We start from the raw sequence: 18,727 nt of genomic DNA, 5'->3' as shown, positions 1-18,727 counted from the left end.
AGAATCTAGTGATAATTTTATTTAAAAAACCCCAAACCTTTATAACTCATTAAGGTTGGTGCCAAATGTGGCAAAGTTTGCCAAAACAACAGCAGCGGTGAAGTACAGCTTCAGGATGTCAAGTCAAGGACATTTGAACAGCTCTGCTCAGTATTCTGCTGTAAGATAAATTGAGCAAAACTGTCCTTAGTGCACAGAAACCTCTAATGATCTGCCATGGTAGGTTTGCTTTATTACCAGTATTGAAAAAAAGTCATGAACATAAAAGCAGCAAGAGAAGAAGTCAGACCGACTGCAATTATTTCCCCCCCAAGTCTTTCCTTCTCCTCCCACGTTCTCTGTGGATACAGAGACCAAAGTGTGTATATACCACGTGAGAATGTAAATCACATCATACATTTGAAATTAATTTTAATTTATGTACAGCAGTTACCATTCATGAACGTACACAGTCCCTGCAGTTACATTCTTTATAAGGTTAAGTCTTCATTGTTCTCTACTGGATCTTCTGATGGAGAAACAGAAAGGAGAGGTGGAATCAAGGAGTAAGGAATGATCACAGTCATTAAAAATCTGGGGATTTTGAGTAGTAAATCTCAGAGAGTCTTCTATGAGGTTCCAGAAATAAATGGTGGCAACATGTATATATTGCAATTTTATTTCATTCGCTCAAACAAAACGTTAGCATGTAAGAAATTTAAAATGACACAATATGATAAAAATAGCAGAGAATGAACTGAGAAACTAAAAAGAAGGTAAACCTAAATGCATGAAAAGTCAACATTCATTAGTGAACAGCTTCAGTCTTTGACACTTGATAACTTTTAAAACAACGAACTGGAAATCATTATGACTGTCTGAAGAGATTTCAGCACCAGCACTAAGGGTTTTACATTCAGTTGGTTTGCAGTTGACTCGGTAGCCACTTGTCTATAGTGCAGGTTTATCACAGGTCAGATCACAGTGTTGAGGAAAGCAACGCCCTCCTGGCATTAGGAAGGATCCCTTAAACTGCCCTCAGCTTAAGACATCCGTTGTACAAAAGCACAGAACCACCACAATATGGTTTTTAAAGAACTTAGTCACCAGTAAGCAAAGTAATCGTAGCTTCTGCAGTTCATTTTCAATACTGAAATCTCTGGAAATGGTGCAACTGTCAGTAGGTCAGGAAATGTCTACAGTAATCTTTAATTCAATCCAATTTTCTGGAAAGAACCAGTTCTGCAGGTTGGGATTACAGAAAGTATGTACGTAGAAGCAGCACAAAAAGACAACATCTGTTCCTTTTAAACAGAAATCATGTTAATTGTAGACCAAGGCACAAAACGTTTAGTGCATAAGCCAGTTCCTTGCACAATCTAGAAGTTCAGCCTTTAATTTTGGACCACTTATAGCCATCCATGCTATTCCACTATGTAACTCCTGAACCCTCCTAGAAACGAATCAAACATGATTTCTGACAAGGGTAAACATCCTTACTGCTCAAAAAGTCTGTAAAACAAAAAGCTACATCAACAAAGATGAAAATGCCTCCTCTTGTTTTGAGAAAAACAGTACTTGACAAGCTTACTATGGATTTTTTTTCTTTTTAATGCCTTCAATAAATGCATGCAGAAAAGTGATGTTGTTTCTCCTCTTTATTAAAAAAAAACCCCAACCAAACAAAAAAAGTATTTATGCAATACTTTCACTGTCATCTTCCCTTAGAATCTGAACCTAATAAGATCAGGCAGTGTTTGAATGGGAGAAAAATTTCTTGTTGAAGTTTTTCTGAAGCTGTTAAGTGCTGTTTTGCTTTGGTGTTCAGCACTCTAGACAGTCTGTTATTGAAAGCATCTGTGTGGAATGAATGGAGCTGCCTGTACTTGTAAGCAAATGTCTCCACAAGTTGTAAGTAAACTTTTCTTCTGGATCAGCACAGATTCCAAAGCAAACATGGCTTGGAAAAATGGACAGTGCAAAGGAAAAGGGAAGATTTTGATCCATATTCCTTGTCCAAAGCACTGCAGAGCCAATTTGCAGAATTTCTATTCCGCTGAACTTTACCACATTAAAAAACAAAATGATAAAAACAAAAAATTTACACTCAAGATTGAAAACCCTGGGAGAGAGAGAGGTATCATGTCCCCTAAAAACAATTCTCAAACTGTTGAGCAAAACCAATAGCATATCATTGCTGGTTTTTTTCAGGGTTTGTTGTGTTGAGCTATGGGGGTTTTTGTTGGTTTTGAGTTTTTTTTGAAAGGATGGTGGCAGATAAATCAGGAGGAGAAGGGGCCATTTACTGTGACCTGATCATTCTCAGGTAACTACTGCTGCTCTGTTTCATTAAACAACCAAAAAAAAAGGAGTCTCAGAAAAGAGTGAAGCAGAGAGTCATGGTGAAAAGGTGAAGGACAACGCACTTACACAGAGGCATCCTCAGCAAGTCAGATGCCTACAACGTTTTTTTCTCTCACCGAGAAACGAGTTTGGTTCACCTGGGAGTTTCAGAACAATTATTGGAAGTTATTACTGAATTTCAAATAGAAAACTGAAAAAAGATACAAAAGGATCAAGTACCTGGTTCCATTAACATGGTTACTGATAAAAGTCATGTTTTCCTCATTATTACACATGCATGTAAGATGAAGAAAAAGTGTAGAAAGTAATAAAAATGTGTCACCTTCCCCCTCCCTCTTCCCACATCTTTCTGGGCATAAATTAAGCCTTACAAATGAAAAGGCTACTCTGTGACATGCAATTTTTCTTTTAATTAAAAAGCTGGCTGTGTTGTGTTACATTACAAAATGTCCACATGCATAAATCTAAAAAAAGCCCCAAAATCTACTGTAAATCTACAACATACTAATGATTTACATTTGACTGCTGATTCGCTTTATGTCGAAGTCTTAGATTTGGTAAAGCATCGTAACAATGTAGGAAGGCATCTACATCTTTAAACTCTGGACTGTATTTGCTTTTTTTTCTTTTTATTTTCCTAGAAAATTGCATGAAGGCTAACTAGAGAGGCTTCCTATCATAAAATTCCAAAATCTTGATATGTCATCACCGTCTAGGTCACCCTTACTTACAAATATTGCCCTTTAAAAGCACGCGTCTCTAATTGTTCCTTGTCTTGTGAACCGAACCTCTACACGTCTGAGCTCTTAAATTACTCATGGAAATATCAGATATGATAGGAAGACAAACCTGAGATACATTTGAAGTACAACAGTATAACTTGCTAACTCCTTCATTAATAAAGAAAACCTCTCTGAAAAGCCTTCCCAAGCTTTTCCCTGTTTTTTTTTTTTTTCTGTCTTAACAACAAATTCTGAAACATGTGCAATTTTATCTTGACATGAGTAGACTTCAAAGCACTGTGATCTTGTCTGATAGATGTAGGAATTTCTGCATAATCATTACAGTAACTTTAAGAGTCTTTTCCACCCTGCTGTAAAGGTCAGAAAAAAGCTGCAAACTAGGAGGGGAATAGCATTATCACCAGAGTGATGTGTCTGAAGCTTTTCAGAATAGGTTGTTTCTCCCTCCTTCCAAGTGTCTGTCTTGTCTGTCTCCGTTGTCTTCTAACAGCTCACAAAACGTAGTCAGTTTTATATCAAGTTAAAGAGTCACATCAGCTTAGTACGAGTCTTTCTATGCAGTATTGGACTTGCTGAGTTCCTGCCTGATAGCTGCAGAGAGACAGAGACAGAGTTAGCAAATCAAATAAAGTCAGGGCAGGAAGCTGGAACACACAACTGACCCCTCAAAGCAGGCTCATCCTGCTCTCACAACATGAATAACCCAACACCTAAGGCAGCCCCATGTGGCTTCAGACAAGTGGCATTATCAACCAGGCACCACCTTTTTTCCTCCTGTAAAATTTATGTTAAAATCTTAATTTTTAGTTCCCACCTCCAGCAAGGTAGTAAATCATACACAGAGTTTTATTTCATTCCTGACAGGTGGATCTTTAAGATTATGCTTTCTCAGTGATTTCCCTTAAGTACAGAAGATTATACAGGAAAATAGCTTCTGTTATAATAAAAATGAGAACTGTGAGAAATCTATTCTTTGACTCTTATGTTACAGATCAAAGAGGTAACTGAAAGCTGGCAGCACAATTCTCCTCTGAATATTACTAATTTTGAAACATGTACCTCAGCAGCTCTGGATTATTTAAAAATAACCCACCCACCACTACATGATACACTAAGAATAACTTCAAATCATTCAAATACAGCATCACTTCAACCATTCTTAAAAGACACATTGGTGTCAATGTTCTACTACAACAAAACCTCCAGGAGAGAAATCACTGAAGCACATCAATTGGAACAGGTCTGGCACCAGTGGTTTGCCATCAGATGAAAAACAAAGCTACTTTTACCAATAAATCACTCTCAGGCTATCAACATATTGTACTTACATTTTAAAGCACCTGCAGCTACTCTAGAACTGAGCAGCAGCACTGCACAGAGCAATACTTACCATCAATGAGTTCCTCCTTTAATTTCGTTAACTCCTTCCTCATTTCATCTAAAATATCCTAAAATATGTCAGAGCATAAATAACAGATTAGAAAAAAGATTAGTTTTGCTACCTGTACATTTCTGTGGAGAGAAATCCAGAATTCTCCCACTACAATCCTTCCCATTAACCCTTCTGAGATGCATAACCCACCCCTCAGCTTCCAAGTTAATCCTCAAAACCCAAGGCATCCATAGAACATTTTTAGTGCAGTACAATGCAGAAAAAACAGTCCTAGAAGTGCCACAAATTGATTCCTGTAGAATTTATGGGAGGAGAAGGGATAAGAATGAGAAATGTGATGTGGAATCCAAACACCACAAGCCAAGGAAGTATTCCAAGGAAAAAAAAAGGGCAATCAAGGTATCAAGGTCCCAGTCCCAGTGGAATGTGATGGAATGAAGGGAACAGAGTGAAGTGCTGCCCCTGCTTGCTGTTTTTTCCATCCTTTCCTCTGAGCTCCTCCAGAACCACTCACCAGGCCAGAAGCCACTCTAGAACTATCTGTTGAGCCAGGATCCAATCCAGAGCCAACCAAAACTGATCCATAACCCAACCTAAAGCCAACCACTGCATGGGGACAATGGTTTAGAAGCAACTAAAAACAGGTACCAAAGTAAAGGTGGCTCTAGAATTACCCACCCAGCTGCAGCCTGCACTCTCCCCACTTGGGGAGGGACTCACTTGGAGATCCTTCACCTCCAACCCATTCCCACAGGATTCCTCTACTCTTCAGCTACACAAGATAGCATCCCTGGAAGCTCTTCCACCACCAAACTTGTGACCACAGGTGCTCACACCTGACATTAAAACATGGAGATACTCGCTCTGCTAGAGCTGCCCCAAGAGCTTGCTGCTTCTTTGGGTACAGAGAAGAGAAGGAAAGGTTTTCCAGGCAAACTGATTTCCCAGTTCCATCTGCAATGTCAACACCACCCTGTGTGTGCTGCCTAATGCAAAGTAGGAACTTTGTGAGGAACTAACAGGGTTGTCTAAGCCACCATCCTACAGCTCCAGCTCCAGAGAATACTGACACATGCCTGGGCAAAAATGACAACTAGTAATTAAATCCTTAACTTTGGAACTGGCCAACAAAACATTTAAAAATTGGTATTGGACAGCAGCAAGTCTTTATATCACTTATAATCTTTTTTTAAAGCATCATACACATACCTGCTTCAATCTGTCATAATCTAGACCTTCTGACTGTACTCCGTTGGCACTGGGCTGTCCTGTTGGTGTAGATTTTGGTCTGCAGCACAAAAACACATCCATGAGTTACTGGTTGCTCATTATTACAGGATACATAGGACTCTCCCATCAAAATTGCTGATATTTTTCTAATAAAAACACTCTAAAAATCAGAATGGAAAAAAAAAATAGTTGGGAGTGGGAGGATGGGAAAAATCAGGCAGACCCAAAATACCACACAGAGTAGAAAGCAACACCCAAGAATGTTTTCCACACGCTGGAAACATTAATTACCATAAGAGTTATTAGTTCAAAACAAGAACTTTCAAAGCAGGAGACAGATTTCACTGTCAGTGGTTTCTGATTTCTTCATAATGGGCATGAAAAGCTGAATGCCTTCAAATGTCAAGTACTTTCCTTTTTTAACTGCTTGCTCATTCAAAAGAGGCTCTCCCAAGGAAGCATTCCCACTAACTAATGACTGCATGTTGATGCTGGCTGTATGACTGCTGAGCAATCAGCCTGGGAGGTTTTCCACAGCTGACAGACCCAAGCTACATTATCCAACTCCTCTGCAACCTCAGTTAAGCCACCAGTTGCTTTCTAAAGCTACTGGAAGCAAATACTGTAACAGCAGCAAGATTAATCAGGTGATACTTGAGAGGAAGTTCTCATGTTTTGGAATATTTCATGTTTGATGTTTACTTATGAAATACTCTCTTTCAGACATCAAAAACTTGCTTACCCATATCAGCTTGCATTTTTAATACAGATTCCAAAAAAAGGGAGTTTCCTGCCTTTCCACTTCTCTTTCCTCATCTCCTCTTTCATTCAAGGGGTAACTCAGACTCATGGACTTACTAGAGCTAAGAGCAGAGACAGAGCCTGGATGTTCACAGCAGGAATACCAAAAGAGTTCTCCAAAGAGGGAGGAATGTTCTGCTATTCTTAAACACATTTTACATATTGGCTAGTATTCTCCCTCCCTTACCTAAAAAACTTCAACCCAAGAAGAAGCTGTTGATAAAATTCCTGACAATTCATCCTCAGGAGGTTTCCCTGATGTTTAGAATTATCACAGTATGCTAACTTCAAGGAAGGGTGGGGTATAAAGTAGACTAAGCTGGGTCATATTTCATTGCCCTTGTATGTGGCATCACTGAACAAAATAGCCTGGCCTACACTCTGTGTCCCTTCAAAATTCCTACATAGGAGGAATTCATTTAGCACTGCATTTTTCTGCATTTGTTACATAAGGGTGCAGGCTGATTTACTGAAATGAAGGTGGATAGGAACAAAAAAAACCCACTTTATTTCTTCATTTGTTTTACCAAATCACTACCTTGAGCGTTCATGCATCTTCCCTTAAAAGACAGGAGTTTAGCCATAAGGAAATTATCCTATTACACTGGTTTTGTTCAGTAAGAGCTGAATGAACCTCACACTAGGTTGTCTTGCTGTCTTTTACAACCTGACAGGACTATGTTCTGACTTGCTAACTGAAGAACACTCATAATGTGACTCCCAAGAGAAAAGGGAGTCACATCAAAATGTTGGTTTGCTACTTGTTCTTCCCTTGGGATCACAAACCTCAATTGTCACAGCTGTAAAGACTGAAGTTCACACAGTTTAAGTTCCCAGAGAGAAATTGCTAATTACTATTGCTTGAAATACAGCAAAATTAAACACACAACCCCCCAAGTAAGACAGAAGATGAAATACTGAATAATTTGATAGCGAAAGAAGCTGGAAAATAGAATTCACCTTGCAACCACCAGAGAACTACTGTGAGCACGAATGCTATGAAGGCAAACCACAGTTTAGGATCTTTTACAAAACTCTTTACGTGTTACAGTGCTTAGTTTAGGATGAAAGAACTCCTTGCTCAAAAGCATTCATCAGCTGAGATCTTTGGCAATTGCTGTTTCACCAGGTATCTGGCATTTAAAGAGTTACTTGCGGTTTACACCTGAAATTGCAAGCCCTGACTTACTCCACGCAGAACAGCTGAGATTTTCAGACAGTTCATGTACAGTTTCTGATAATTTCCATTGACTATAGTTCTGTTCCCATACACTATGGCATGACAGCATTTATTCAACATGACTGAAAAAAATCCTCTTAAATGCAGCTCCTGACAACTGGTAACAGGCAGCTAGCACCTGCCTTAATGGAAAAACCCAACCAATAGTATACTTTAATATTTAAAAAAAAATACTTATTAGTTTAATGTATTAATAAGATGGCTTCAAAGAAAAGCTCAACACAAACTGTTTCCTTTTCTTCTTATCTTTAGAACAAAAAGTCAGTTTTACCCATTATAACTATCTACTGCTGCAATCCATCTGTTAAAAATCTCCACAGGAAAGCTTCTCTCAATCTTGACAATGTGCTCCCTTTTTTCTTTCCAAAATGCAAGGCATTCTTAATTCAAATAGTGAAATACCATCATTAGCAAAATAGATAATTCCTAATATCAAGAAAATATAACTCTGCTCCTCCTCAAATTATGCTAATTTTTTCCTTTTTCAGCCTGAATGCAGTTGTCATTTAGGAAAACATTAACTACTAAAATTTAATGAATAAAAATTTCCCAGCCATTCGATCCCAAAGTGGCTAAAGAGCTCTCCCGTGTGGTTTTTCATAGCATTGCCTAACAGGACAGAGAGGCAACCCTGACAGTCCCTAACACACCTTCAATCAAGCATGCAAAGGAAAGATTTATTCATGCCAACATGCAGAATACACCACCCAAGATAAGTAGCTAAAAGGGGAACTTTTCATACAAAAAGATTAAGTAATCACCACAACGAGTGCTTTCATGAAAAACAAAGCTGGAATTTGACTCAGTAATTCTGAGGGGCTCTGGAACACATTCACCTCTGGAAAGCTCTCAAAACCTGAAAGGTTTCAATGTCAGTACTTTATGACCACTAGAGAGTGAAACTTAGATCTCCAGCAAAAAATACACTTGATGTTAACTAATGTGAATATGTTCCAAACAGAAACATTAATTTATGTTTAAGAAGTCTTTAATCAAAAAGCAGATGTGAAAACACCTAGAAAATTAATTCCTGTTCTTCTGTATCTGAACTCAGAGTTTTGAAAACTCTTCTTAAAACACTGCAAATGGTGGAGATTGCCAGAAAACCAGTATTTTATATGACTTCGTACCTGGTTCTTAAGCTATCTCAACTTGCCTTTGACACCATCTGCTTTTAACCAGACCAAAAGTGGGCTCAACTGGACAAGCAAAATGAGGAGGAGGAACCTGCTGGTGCATGTGGTGATTACTAACCCGTGTAGAAAAAGTCCAACCCTGAATTGGTCAAAGGGGTTATAAGGAAGTCTCAAATCCCAACAGGATGATACCTGTTTAATGAATCATAGAACCTGTTTTCAGAAGCAAGCAGATTTTTCCATGGAGATTCCCGTCTATTAGGGGGAGAAACACTACCTTTAAAAGCTATAATTTGTCTTAATTTTGTTCAGTTTTAGCACCTTAAACACCATGGGGTTTCAGTAGATTCAAGAGTTCTACATGCATGTTTCAGGAAATATTAAAGGCCCACAGCTCAAGTCTTTTCTGCTTGATTTTAGACAGGAAAACACTTATTCATTCTGAATATAACAACAACTACACCATCTACATCTGTGGAAGCTCTGACGAGAAAGTTTTGCTGACTTGCCAGTTTCTTGAGTGTGCTTGCTTAATCCCTGTCAGTGACTCACACCCTCCCTGCAGAGGTCAGGAGCAGGCTCTTCAGCCCTAGCAGGTGAAAGAAATCCCCTCCTGGCAAACACAGTATTAGTGTTTCCAACAGCAGCTCCCCTTGACTCACTGACTCAAAGCTACTTGAACAAGCTGCTCGCTGAGAGAGACTTGGCAAGCTGGCAAATGTCGAGAATTAAGAAAAATACAAGGATATTCAACAGAGACTGCTTCTAACACCTTCTCTTTCCATGAAATTTTCCTCATCCTGGCAGAGCAAGCCATCAACATTGACTAGAAAATTCTATCAGCAGGTGTGAAGTGTGTGCTATGGCACCTTCCAACAGGTTATGACAGCACTGGAGAAGAACACTGACGTTAAATAAACACAGAATTCTTATTTTGGAAGTACTTTTAGAGTATATACCCAGGGAAGTGCACATGAAATTAAGTTCCATCAGTGGATTTTCCACAGGATGAATGAAGACAAAAGCTTGATGGAGAGAGTGCCCCAATACATCTAAGAGAAACCTCAAAAATCCTCTTTACTTCTCTAGGTCAGAAAACAATTTTAAACAGACCTCAGCCCTCTGAATTTCACCAGCTGGAAAAAGATCAGAGAAACTGGATGCATGAAACAGTTTACAAGAACCTACTGCAGTAGAGGCAGGTAGAATCAAGACTTCAGAACATTCCAGACTCCCCAAAAGAATCAGAGAGAGCTGCCCTACTTATTAATCCCTTTACCCTATGGATAAGCAATTTGAAGAAAGTATCTAGAGCCAAAGGGCCAGATCAGCAACTGTCTTGCACAATATGAACTCTGACATGCTCTTCAGGATTCCTTACACCAATTATTTCTGTTCCCCCGCAACACCACGTTTTGAAGCAGATCAAGGTATCAGCACAAGAGACCTTGGTTAAAGCAGGTCAGACCTACTGGGGAGGAGGAGGAAGAGGGCAGGGGAAGGTCAAGGCCAAAGGTGATGCGGTGTTTCATTACACTGGCAATGCAGCAGAGAGAACATCACCACCAAGGGCACCTGCTTTTAGAAAAAACAAACCAAGCGACCAGAACCAAGGCTGCAGACACCTGAAACCCCTGGATTTATTCTAAAAGAGAGAAAGATACTGAGAATGTTTAGTGCTGCATTTTAGAACCGAAGACCTCAAGGGCAACCTCAACTACAAGTGAGGCCACTCAGAGAACAATTTCTGATCACCCAATCTTCTGTAACTGTTTCCAACAGCCAAATTTTAAGGAGAATTCAAGTGATTTCAAACACAGCATTCCCAAGTTGAACACGTTCTTTTGTTTTCTCTCAAGAAATTCCGGTAACTTTTTCAGGTAAGGGAATTATACACAATACACAGGAATTCTAAATGAACCACAAGTCTTCAGCTTAAAGTCAATAACAATTAAATATACTTCCAAAAATCACTAAAGCAACCATTTCATTTACTGAAATGCCTACCAGAACAAACCCTGCCTACCCAAGTTCCAGCTGACAAGTTACCAAAGACTGGTTGATGCACTGAAGGATGTAAAATATTTCTACACTTCTTTAGGATGGACTTTGTTAGATTGGTACAAGAGGTACTGAAAATTGTCACAGAACCAAATCTTACCAAGGTGGTTTAAATACCCACGTAGGCATTCTATGAGCAGCAGAGAAATAGAAAGAACACCTGTTCTCTAGATTTACTACTGAATATGTGAACTGAATTTGGTTTCACCTTGCAGGAAATTTCAGACTTCAAAACAAAGAATTAAAACACTGCTGTAGGCAAATATGCACCTTATTAAACTTTTTGGGTAATAATTTTGATTTTACTGTTAAAAATTTCAATTATTAACATTCTTCAAAAGTAACCCTTCAATGCTACTTAAAACTGCTCAAAGCAGTTTCACACTGGCAATTTTAAACCCATACATTTTATTTTTACAGTATCAAGATGATCCTCACTATTCTAGCCCGTATCTTTAACAAAATGTGCACCAAGAGCAAATGTAAGGAAAAGACAGCTGGTACAAAAGGGGAGTACCTGGAAATAACAGGTGACTTGCTTCCATTCACTGTATTTGTCCTTTCCCAAGGCTTTCTTGTGAGTTCTGAAAAACAGAGTGACAAGATTAAAAACTGTCTTTTCCTATTCACTGGGTAATTTATGTGAAACCTCAAGCACCTGGCAACTCAAGTCAGCTACTGGGTGTTTTTACCACACTGCTTTAGCTCTTTCATATTAAGCTACCTCCTGTAATATTCACCTGTGAAGGCATCAAGTGAGAGCATCTCAAAGCCTCACTGGTTTCCCAGACACTGTAAATGCCATTTAAATCTTAAACCATCTGGAAGAAGGTCTGCCTATACTTTATGTATTGGACTGCTTCAGTTGTGAAACATGGAATTCTGTAACCAGTCAGCTTCAAATACTTGAGGGAGAGGTTTTTAAGCTAAAGGAGTTTTCCTAAACTGTTAATGATAGAAAAGCATTTCAGTGCCAGTTTCAGTGACGTGCCAGCAGACACAACCTGACACAATTGGAATACATTTCAGCAACAAGAAAGAAGAAGGTTCATTCCTTACAAGCTGCACAAGTTTAAACAGCCTTTCTGTAGTGTGGATTGCTATTAGTCGCTATCATTACTTACTCAGGACCTCAGTGTGCCACTGATCTTATCACTCTTCATTTCAGATCTGGAGTTTGTTTGGTCTACTCCCTTTCTTTCATATTGCTTAGCTCTGCTAAGCTGGGCAAGCACAGAGCCAGAAAGGCCCTTTCAGAGCTCATATTGACCAGAAAATTCCTGGGATGCAGCTGGATACTGAGAATATCTAAATTGCAGAAGCCTGCATGCATAGTCTGTAACCCAGCCAAGTACAGGCTACTTATGCTAGTAATAAGCCTTAACCTTAATTTTATACACCAGTCTTCAGGACTTGTCCTGCCATAGGAGTTATTTCAGCAGGATTTTAGCTGTATCTGCAAAATTGAGAAACTTCTGCTGTGGCTGCAGTTTGCTCAAGGATACCAAGCATTCCTCTTAAAACACTTTAAGACCTGTTCCAGTGATGAGACTCAGCATTACCAGAGCATCTCACAGCAAGAAACGAAGAAAATTTCTCAACTGGAATGGAACAGTCAAATTCTAAATGCATTTGATATTTTCAACAGGTTTGATGAGGCTTCTTATCACCACCAATTAAAGGAACCACTTCCACTTGTTTAAATTTCCTTCTTTTTGGGCCCGTATTATCAGAAGTGTTCCAAAAGCAGTCATTTTCCTAAGACTAATGTCCTTTCTGTTTAACAGAATGAAGCAGACTCTCTTAAAAGAAGAGGGGGAAAAAAAGGGTTTGTGTGTGAAAAACTTGATTTGTGTGATGTCATTTATTTCCTTGCAGTCTGACTTCTCCAGATGAGTGCCTGTACCTCAATACTAAGTTTGTCAGTTATTTCCATCTGGACACATAACTCCTAGCACTCCTTTTTATTCCCCAGCCAGGTGTCACCTGGGTTTTGTTCACACTACAGCAGTGGTTTTCAATATTAAGGCCTGCACATCATCAAGTGGTTGAATCATCTAGAGAAGTGTACACATGGGCAAGAAATCAGCAGAGGAAGCTGGAACAGACTGAATGCTGGTATATCCATTACCCAGTTACTTCCTTTCTGCTTCCACTGCTTTTTGGGATGACAAACTGCAGGGTTATATGGCACAGCCCCCCACTTTTACAGGTGTCTCTTGAGAGACAATAATTTACAATATGAATACATGTGCATGCTGACAGTACCTCTTGGCCAACTGCAGAATGTGCAAGTTTTCCTTACTGACTGCAGCAGGGGTGTTGGCTATGCAGCTCCAAACACTGCCTCTTCAGCACAGGGATCATGGGCAAACAATTTCAACACTCTGCACTTATATACTTTATTCACTTGTGTCCTTTTTATCCATCATCTTCTGAACCAGGGCCCATTCTACAGCAAAACCCCAGGCTCCAAAGAAGAGAAAAGGCAGGCTCCAAAATTCAGCAGAGCTGAGATTTGTCACTATATTTTAGCATTAGAGTCCCAGAGTTCACAAACCTGAGCTACTTACCAGGTGTGCTTGTTGAAGAAACCTTAGAAGATGAAGACTCTGATTCTTCCTGATTAAAAGGGAGATGAGAGGGAATACAGAGAAAGGAGGGAGAAAAATAAGTCTTTATAATCAGTTAGATTCACAAGAGTCAATCTCAACTGTTTAAATATTTCAGTTTTTAGATCTATTTAAAATGGTTCTGCTCAACTGCATATAGAAAATGAGCAATCGCTTCACAAAGTAGTGATTATTTGTGTGTATATTGATACAGTATAAATAATCTCATGTACACCACTGGTATCTCTCTGATAATCCTTGTATTGAGTAATGTGAATTAGATAAAATTTCTCAACTCACAGCTTTATCTTCTTTTTGCTCTGGTTCTGTTGATCCCTTTTCAGCAATTCTTCTCCTGTAAGCAGAGACAACAGTTACCAGGCTCATCATGGCTTTAAGATGGAAGAATGTTGTTTACTGCAATTAAAGACTTACACAGCCTCATGAAAATAAGTGTTTTGAGAAGTACTTTCAAAACACCTTCAAAGGCAAAGCCCTCCTGCCAAAGCAACTGTGCAACTCGAAGTCTCTATGCCCTCCCCTACTGCTGCACAAAGGCTTACACAGAAGTACTGGATTACACTCAAGTAAAAATGGCTATTCATGAAACATGATCAGCTTCTCAAAGCAACCACGAGCTGCTGTCTATCTGATCCTCAGCCAGCTGCAAGCAGGCAGCCCAAATCCCACCTGTGTGATGACTAAGCAGCTGGAGCAGAGCAGGAACAGCTCCTCACCTCCTGGCCAGCAGGGCGCTCATTTCTTCCATCAACCCACTGCCTCCCAAGGGAAGGGGTCCATTTCCACGGCCACCATCTGTTTTGGATGAAGCAGAGCCTCCTCCTCCTCCACTCGAACTGGAGGAGTCTTCACCCTTCAGAGTGCACAGAAAGAGAGCAGATGTGCCAACAGAATGAGAGCTGACTTCGTGAAACCAGCAAAGTTCACGTGCAAGAAAGACACAACTGCACAAAGAACGGCATGGGCTGGCAGCACATCCTGTAATGCTTTTTTCTTCATGAATTAAGCCAACCTCAAATATCTTGACACTGCTGTTAACCTTGAACAAAGGTTAGAAGCAGGGACAGGAATGGGAAAAAGAAACCAGAGTTATATTTACCCGTGAGACTTTCCTAAGTTTGGCTCCAGCAAGTGCAGCTGCTAGTCCAGTTAAAGGGCGATTATCTTCGGACACGAATCCCGCTGAAAACGCCGAGGCTGGCAGGGGGGGAGCAGGAGGTGGCAGGGGAACGGAAGGAACTTGGCTGGGCAGCGGAGGAGGCGGCGGCGGTGGCGGCGGAGGCCCCGAAGGTGGGAGTGGAGGAGGTGGTGGGGGGCCAGGAGGAGGTGGGGCTGCCACTGAAGACTGAGCTGGGCCAGGGGGCAGGGGAGGAGGAGGAGGAGGTGCAGGTGGTCCTTGGACAACACCTAGTGTCAGAGTGAAAACAAACAGAAGACATTAAGGATTTAGAAAACAAAGGTCTTGCTTTCATTGAAATGGTAGTTCTTTTGCTCGGTGTATGAGACATTAAAACTGGTAAGATACTGGGCAAGAAAACACTGAATTTCAGCAGGAGAAAAGCATGCTTATTCAATGTCCTAAAAATTTGACACAGTATGCTGTGAGAGATCAGACAGTTCCACAGACATTTACATGAAACCCCTCCAGTCAGGTTCTGTGCTGCAACCAAGAACAACTTTACACCAGGAAACAGGCAGAGAGTCGAGTCAGGCATGAGCATCATAGCAGGAGGAACAATAGGGTGTGCTCACATGGTGCTGAACAGTAGCTCATTGTATTAACAAGCACTAACATCTGAGCTCTTGAACTGTTCGAGTGCCAATGATAATTTCTAAGCTGCATGTAAATCTTTCCTTTAAAACAATTCCAGCAATCAACTTTTATAATTTAATACAAACACTAATTAGTGAGTTAGAAGACTGACATGTTTCAAGCTGATGGGAAGAAGCTCTATTTTTCACCTATCATTCTTTAACTTCTTTAAATTCACATTGTTATCCAAATACAAAGTGTGCTTTGAAAAAATAATATTCTGATGATCACTGTATTATTATTATTACTATAATAGGAAGAGTTTAAGAAATTTTGACTTAGACAACAGCTCCACACCTCCACAGATCCTACCTCTGTCTCGCCCAAACTGCCATAATGCAGGAAAAATGCTGCACAACTACCTTAATCTCTAAAGGCAAGAACTTCACATACGAGTCTTCCTGGTTTCCTACTCTGCTAACCACTGCAGAAATTTAAAAGCCTGTTAAACCCTCTTGGCATCACTCACTGTCCAAGTGCACACTTTTATTCCATACTAGAAGTGAGGCCATTGACTCTATTTCCACTCCATCCCAAAGCAGCTCAGGCCCTCATTTCAGATGAGGATATAAACAGGGTCCATTCTGCATGGCTTGTACCAGGTTGTTTACCCCTTAGGAGCACCCCTGCCCACACCTTTAGAGCTACTGCAGAGTTCTGTACAAAGCCCTACATCTATTAAATCAATCTAAATCTGTTAAATCAATGTAAAAGCAGATTCAGGTTAACAAAGACATGTACTACCATGTAAAATGCATTTTTATCATATTGGTGGAGTGTTTATTAAGGTAGTCACCTGCTTAATCAAATGTTTTGTCCAAAGTTGTCTTAGCTACACTGGTAAAATACTGCAGAAAGACTTGTCTCTGTATCTAAATACACATATATATATGTGCACACAGCCATGTATCAAAATACAGCCACTATCCAGAAAGAAATGCTGCAGGTGTCACACACTACTTTCTAAATTTGAGTTACTCCTCCCTGAAGGTCATTTACATGTCCAAAGCCACACACATGCTCTCCTATGTCAACTGCCATTAGGAAACTAATGATCCTCCCTGGTAGCACCACTTTCAAAATAAACCAACAGTGCAGGCTTTACCAAGCAAGAATTTAACAAACTCTGTTCTCACCAGGCGAGTACTTAAGAAATTAGAATTTTACTTATGACAGGCCACAGAACATCATCTCCTAGGCACAGAGCTTTCCATTTCCCTTACCCCAGTTTTCCAAAGGGTGTTTGGCATTAGAATCGCTGCAGCTTTGGAAGCACTGTGTTACTTCCTGGGGGCAGTCGGGGGCTTTGAGAGCCACGGGCTCTGCCCTGCTTAGCGCATTAGTAGCAATAACAGAAAGCCTTACCCTGCTGGGTCGGAGCTTCAACCGGCTGAGAGGCTGCCTGCAAGACTGGCTCAGAAGCAGAGGAGTCTCCCAGCACAGAGTTTAGAGAGTTCTCAACAGAGGCAGGGGTAGCTGCAGAGGGAGAAGGGAGAACACTAGGCTTGGATGAGGGAGTCGAGGCATTCGGGGAGTTGGGAGAAGGAGAAGCTTGAGGTCCAGAGAGTGACAGAGGTGGAAAGGAAGGCAGTGGAGGGGGAGGAGGTGGCGGAGGCGGCGTTGGACCTGAGGTAGAAGGTGAAGGAACCGGATAAGCCAGGTTTTCAGGAAGCCCGTTAGGAGCCGTGGGAGACGTGGACATTTGGGTCACCGGATTGGAAGCCGACACTGGGAGGACAGGTCTTGGGCCAGTAGCTTTGCCTGGTGGGCTGCTTATCATAACTGGAGGAGATGGGGGCAGTGGGGCAAAACTGGGCACGGACCAGGCAGCGGGCTTTGTGCTGGGAGGCAAAGTCGCCGCGGCACTGACGGGAGAAGGGGGCCGAGAACTTTTGTTCAGCGGACGAGGAACCGTAGCGTAATGGGGGAGAACGGGGTGGAAAGCTGAGCCTAAGGATGTAGCAAAACGTGATGCAGAGTGCCTTAGAGGCGGTGTAGGGGGAGTGGAAGTCGGTGGTGCAGAAGTCACTACAGCGTACTCCGGTGTGGCCTCTGCCATTGGCGCTGAGACTGCTTTTGCATATGATGGAGGAGGTGCTGAAGGAGGCTGGCAACTGGAGTATTCAGGAAGTGGAGTGCTATACGGGGAGTTGTCGAAAGATGGAGCTGGACAGAAGATGGAAAGCAGCAGCAAAGGCAGGATAAAAAAAGGAGAAAGAGAAAAAGGGAGCTAATGAAGCAACAAAACCAGCATTCAAACAAAACGCAAAAATGTAGACTACAGTTAGTACCAGAGGATTAGGCACAAGTGAAAATACTGTTAGGAAAGTTTTACACATTATCAACAGCTGCTCTTAAATTTTACCAACTCTTTTTGTGCCAACATTTGAATTTACAAGTACGTTCTAGAGAACGTATCCCATCTGTGAGATGGATTAGATATAGGGTTGAGCAATCAGTCTTTTACCAGCTTTAATCCTCTTGTTTGGTTGCAAACTGCAAGCAAATGTAGTGATCTTAACATTTGTTTCAACTCCACTAATAAAGCTCTTACCATAGGCAGCAAGTGTCATCTCTATTCCCCAGAAAAAGCTCCATAGCATATATTGAAAATACTGGGAATAAAGCTACCAATAAAATCCTCTGCCCTAAAATGACTTACACAATATTCCTTGACTTTCACCATGAGCTGACTTATGCAAATTGAGTTTGAGAACTGAAGAACAACCAAACACTTGACTAATGTGCCATTATATTACCAAAATGAGAAAGCTTTCAGTTATCACTGGATACGTTTCCACAAGCAGTGCATTATCTTATCTACAAACACATACAACACATTTCACTGAAATGTTACTACAACGATACATTAAGCAAGACTTCAGACTGAAAAGCATTTCTCACACTATTACTTTGCCTTATATAGGAACATACCTTCTATGTTAACACACTCAACCTGACACCTTTTAGGGTTTTTTTTCCAACTTATGAAATGACAATACATTTGTTGAACAGAGCAAACAATGATAAGGTATCTAGAAAATTTAACTCATCACACTTTAAGCAATGTTGGAGGTGCCCAAAATGATTCAAGCTCTTCCACACAGAGAGTATGGCAACGGAGTGAGCAAATAGTGCAAAAAAATTTAATTCATAATTAATGGAAAATTATGACAGGAAAGTCAAAGCTCTTGGACTTCTTGCCATAAAAAAAATGGAAGGAATTCCAGCAAAACGAAGACTGTTGCTACACAGCTGTACTCACTGCCATTTGCTGGTTCTCTCACACTCCATCACCCAAACACAAAGAGCAGCCTGGTGGTAGAACACGCTC

General features: G+C 40.6%; 1 protein-coding gene across 9 annotated transcripts in view; it reads right to left on the bottom strand.

Annotated features, from left to right (window-relative positions):
* Nucleotides 1–212: 212 nt before the first annotated feature.
* The window catches only part of ENAH (ENAH actin regulator), an 88,421-nt gene continuing 69,906 nt past the window's right edge, over nt 213–18,727 (bottom strand). For 5 of the 9 annotated variants that reach the window (XM_033054615.1, XM_033054613.1, XM_033054614.1 and 2 more), the window contains 9 exons: nt 16,759–17,559; nt 14,680–14,987; nt 14,297–14,433; nt 13,860–13,914; nt 13,521–13,569; nt 11,465–11,531; nt 5,689–5,767; nt 4,477–4,534; nt 213–3,677 (listed from right to left, as the gene is read on the bottom strand). In XM_033054615.1, the coding sequence (XP_032910506.1) occupies nt 3,640–3,677; nt 4,477–4,534; nt 5,689–5,767; nt 11,465–11,531; nt 13,521–13,569; nt 13,860–13,914; nt 14,297–14,433; nt 14,680–14,987; nt 16,759–17,559 (1,592 nt within the window). In that variant the 3' untranslated portion in view covers nt 213–3,639. The remainder of the gene's footprint in view (nt 3,678–4,476; nt 4,535–5,688; nt 5,768–11,464; nt 11,532–13,520; nt 13,570–13,859; nt 13,915–14,296; nt 14,434–14,679; nt 14,988–16,758; nt 17,560–18,727) is intronic. The other 4 variants (XM_033054619.1, XM_033054620.1, XM_033054621.1 and 1 more) reach the window with 2 other exon arrangements.

This window comes from Catharus ustulatus, chromosome 3 (genome assembly GCF_009819885.2).
Source record: "Catharus ustulatus isolate bCatUst1 chromosome 3, bCatUst1.pri.v2, whole genome shotgun sequence".
NCBI classification, from domain to species: Eukaryota; Metazoa; Chordata; class Aves; order Passeriformes; family Turdidae; genus Catharus; species Catharus ustulatus.
This window is presented reverse-complemented; position numbering and strand designations above follow the sequence as displayed.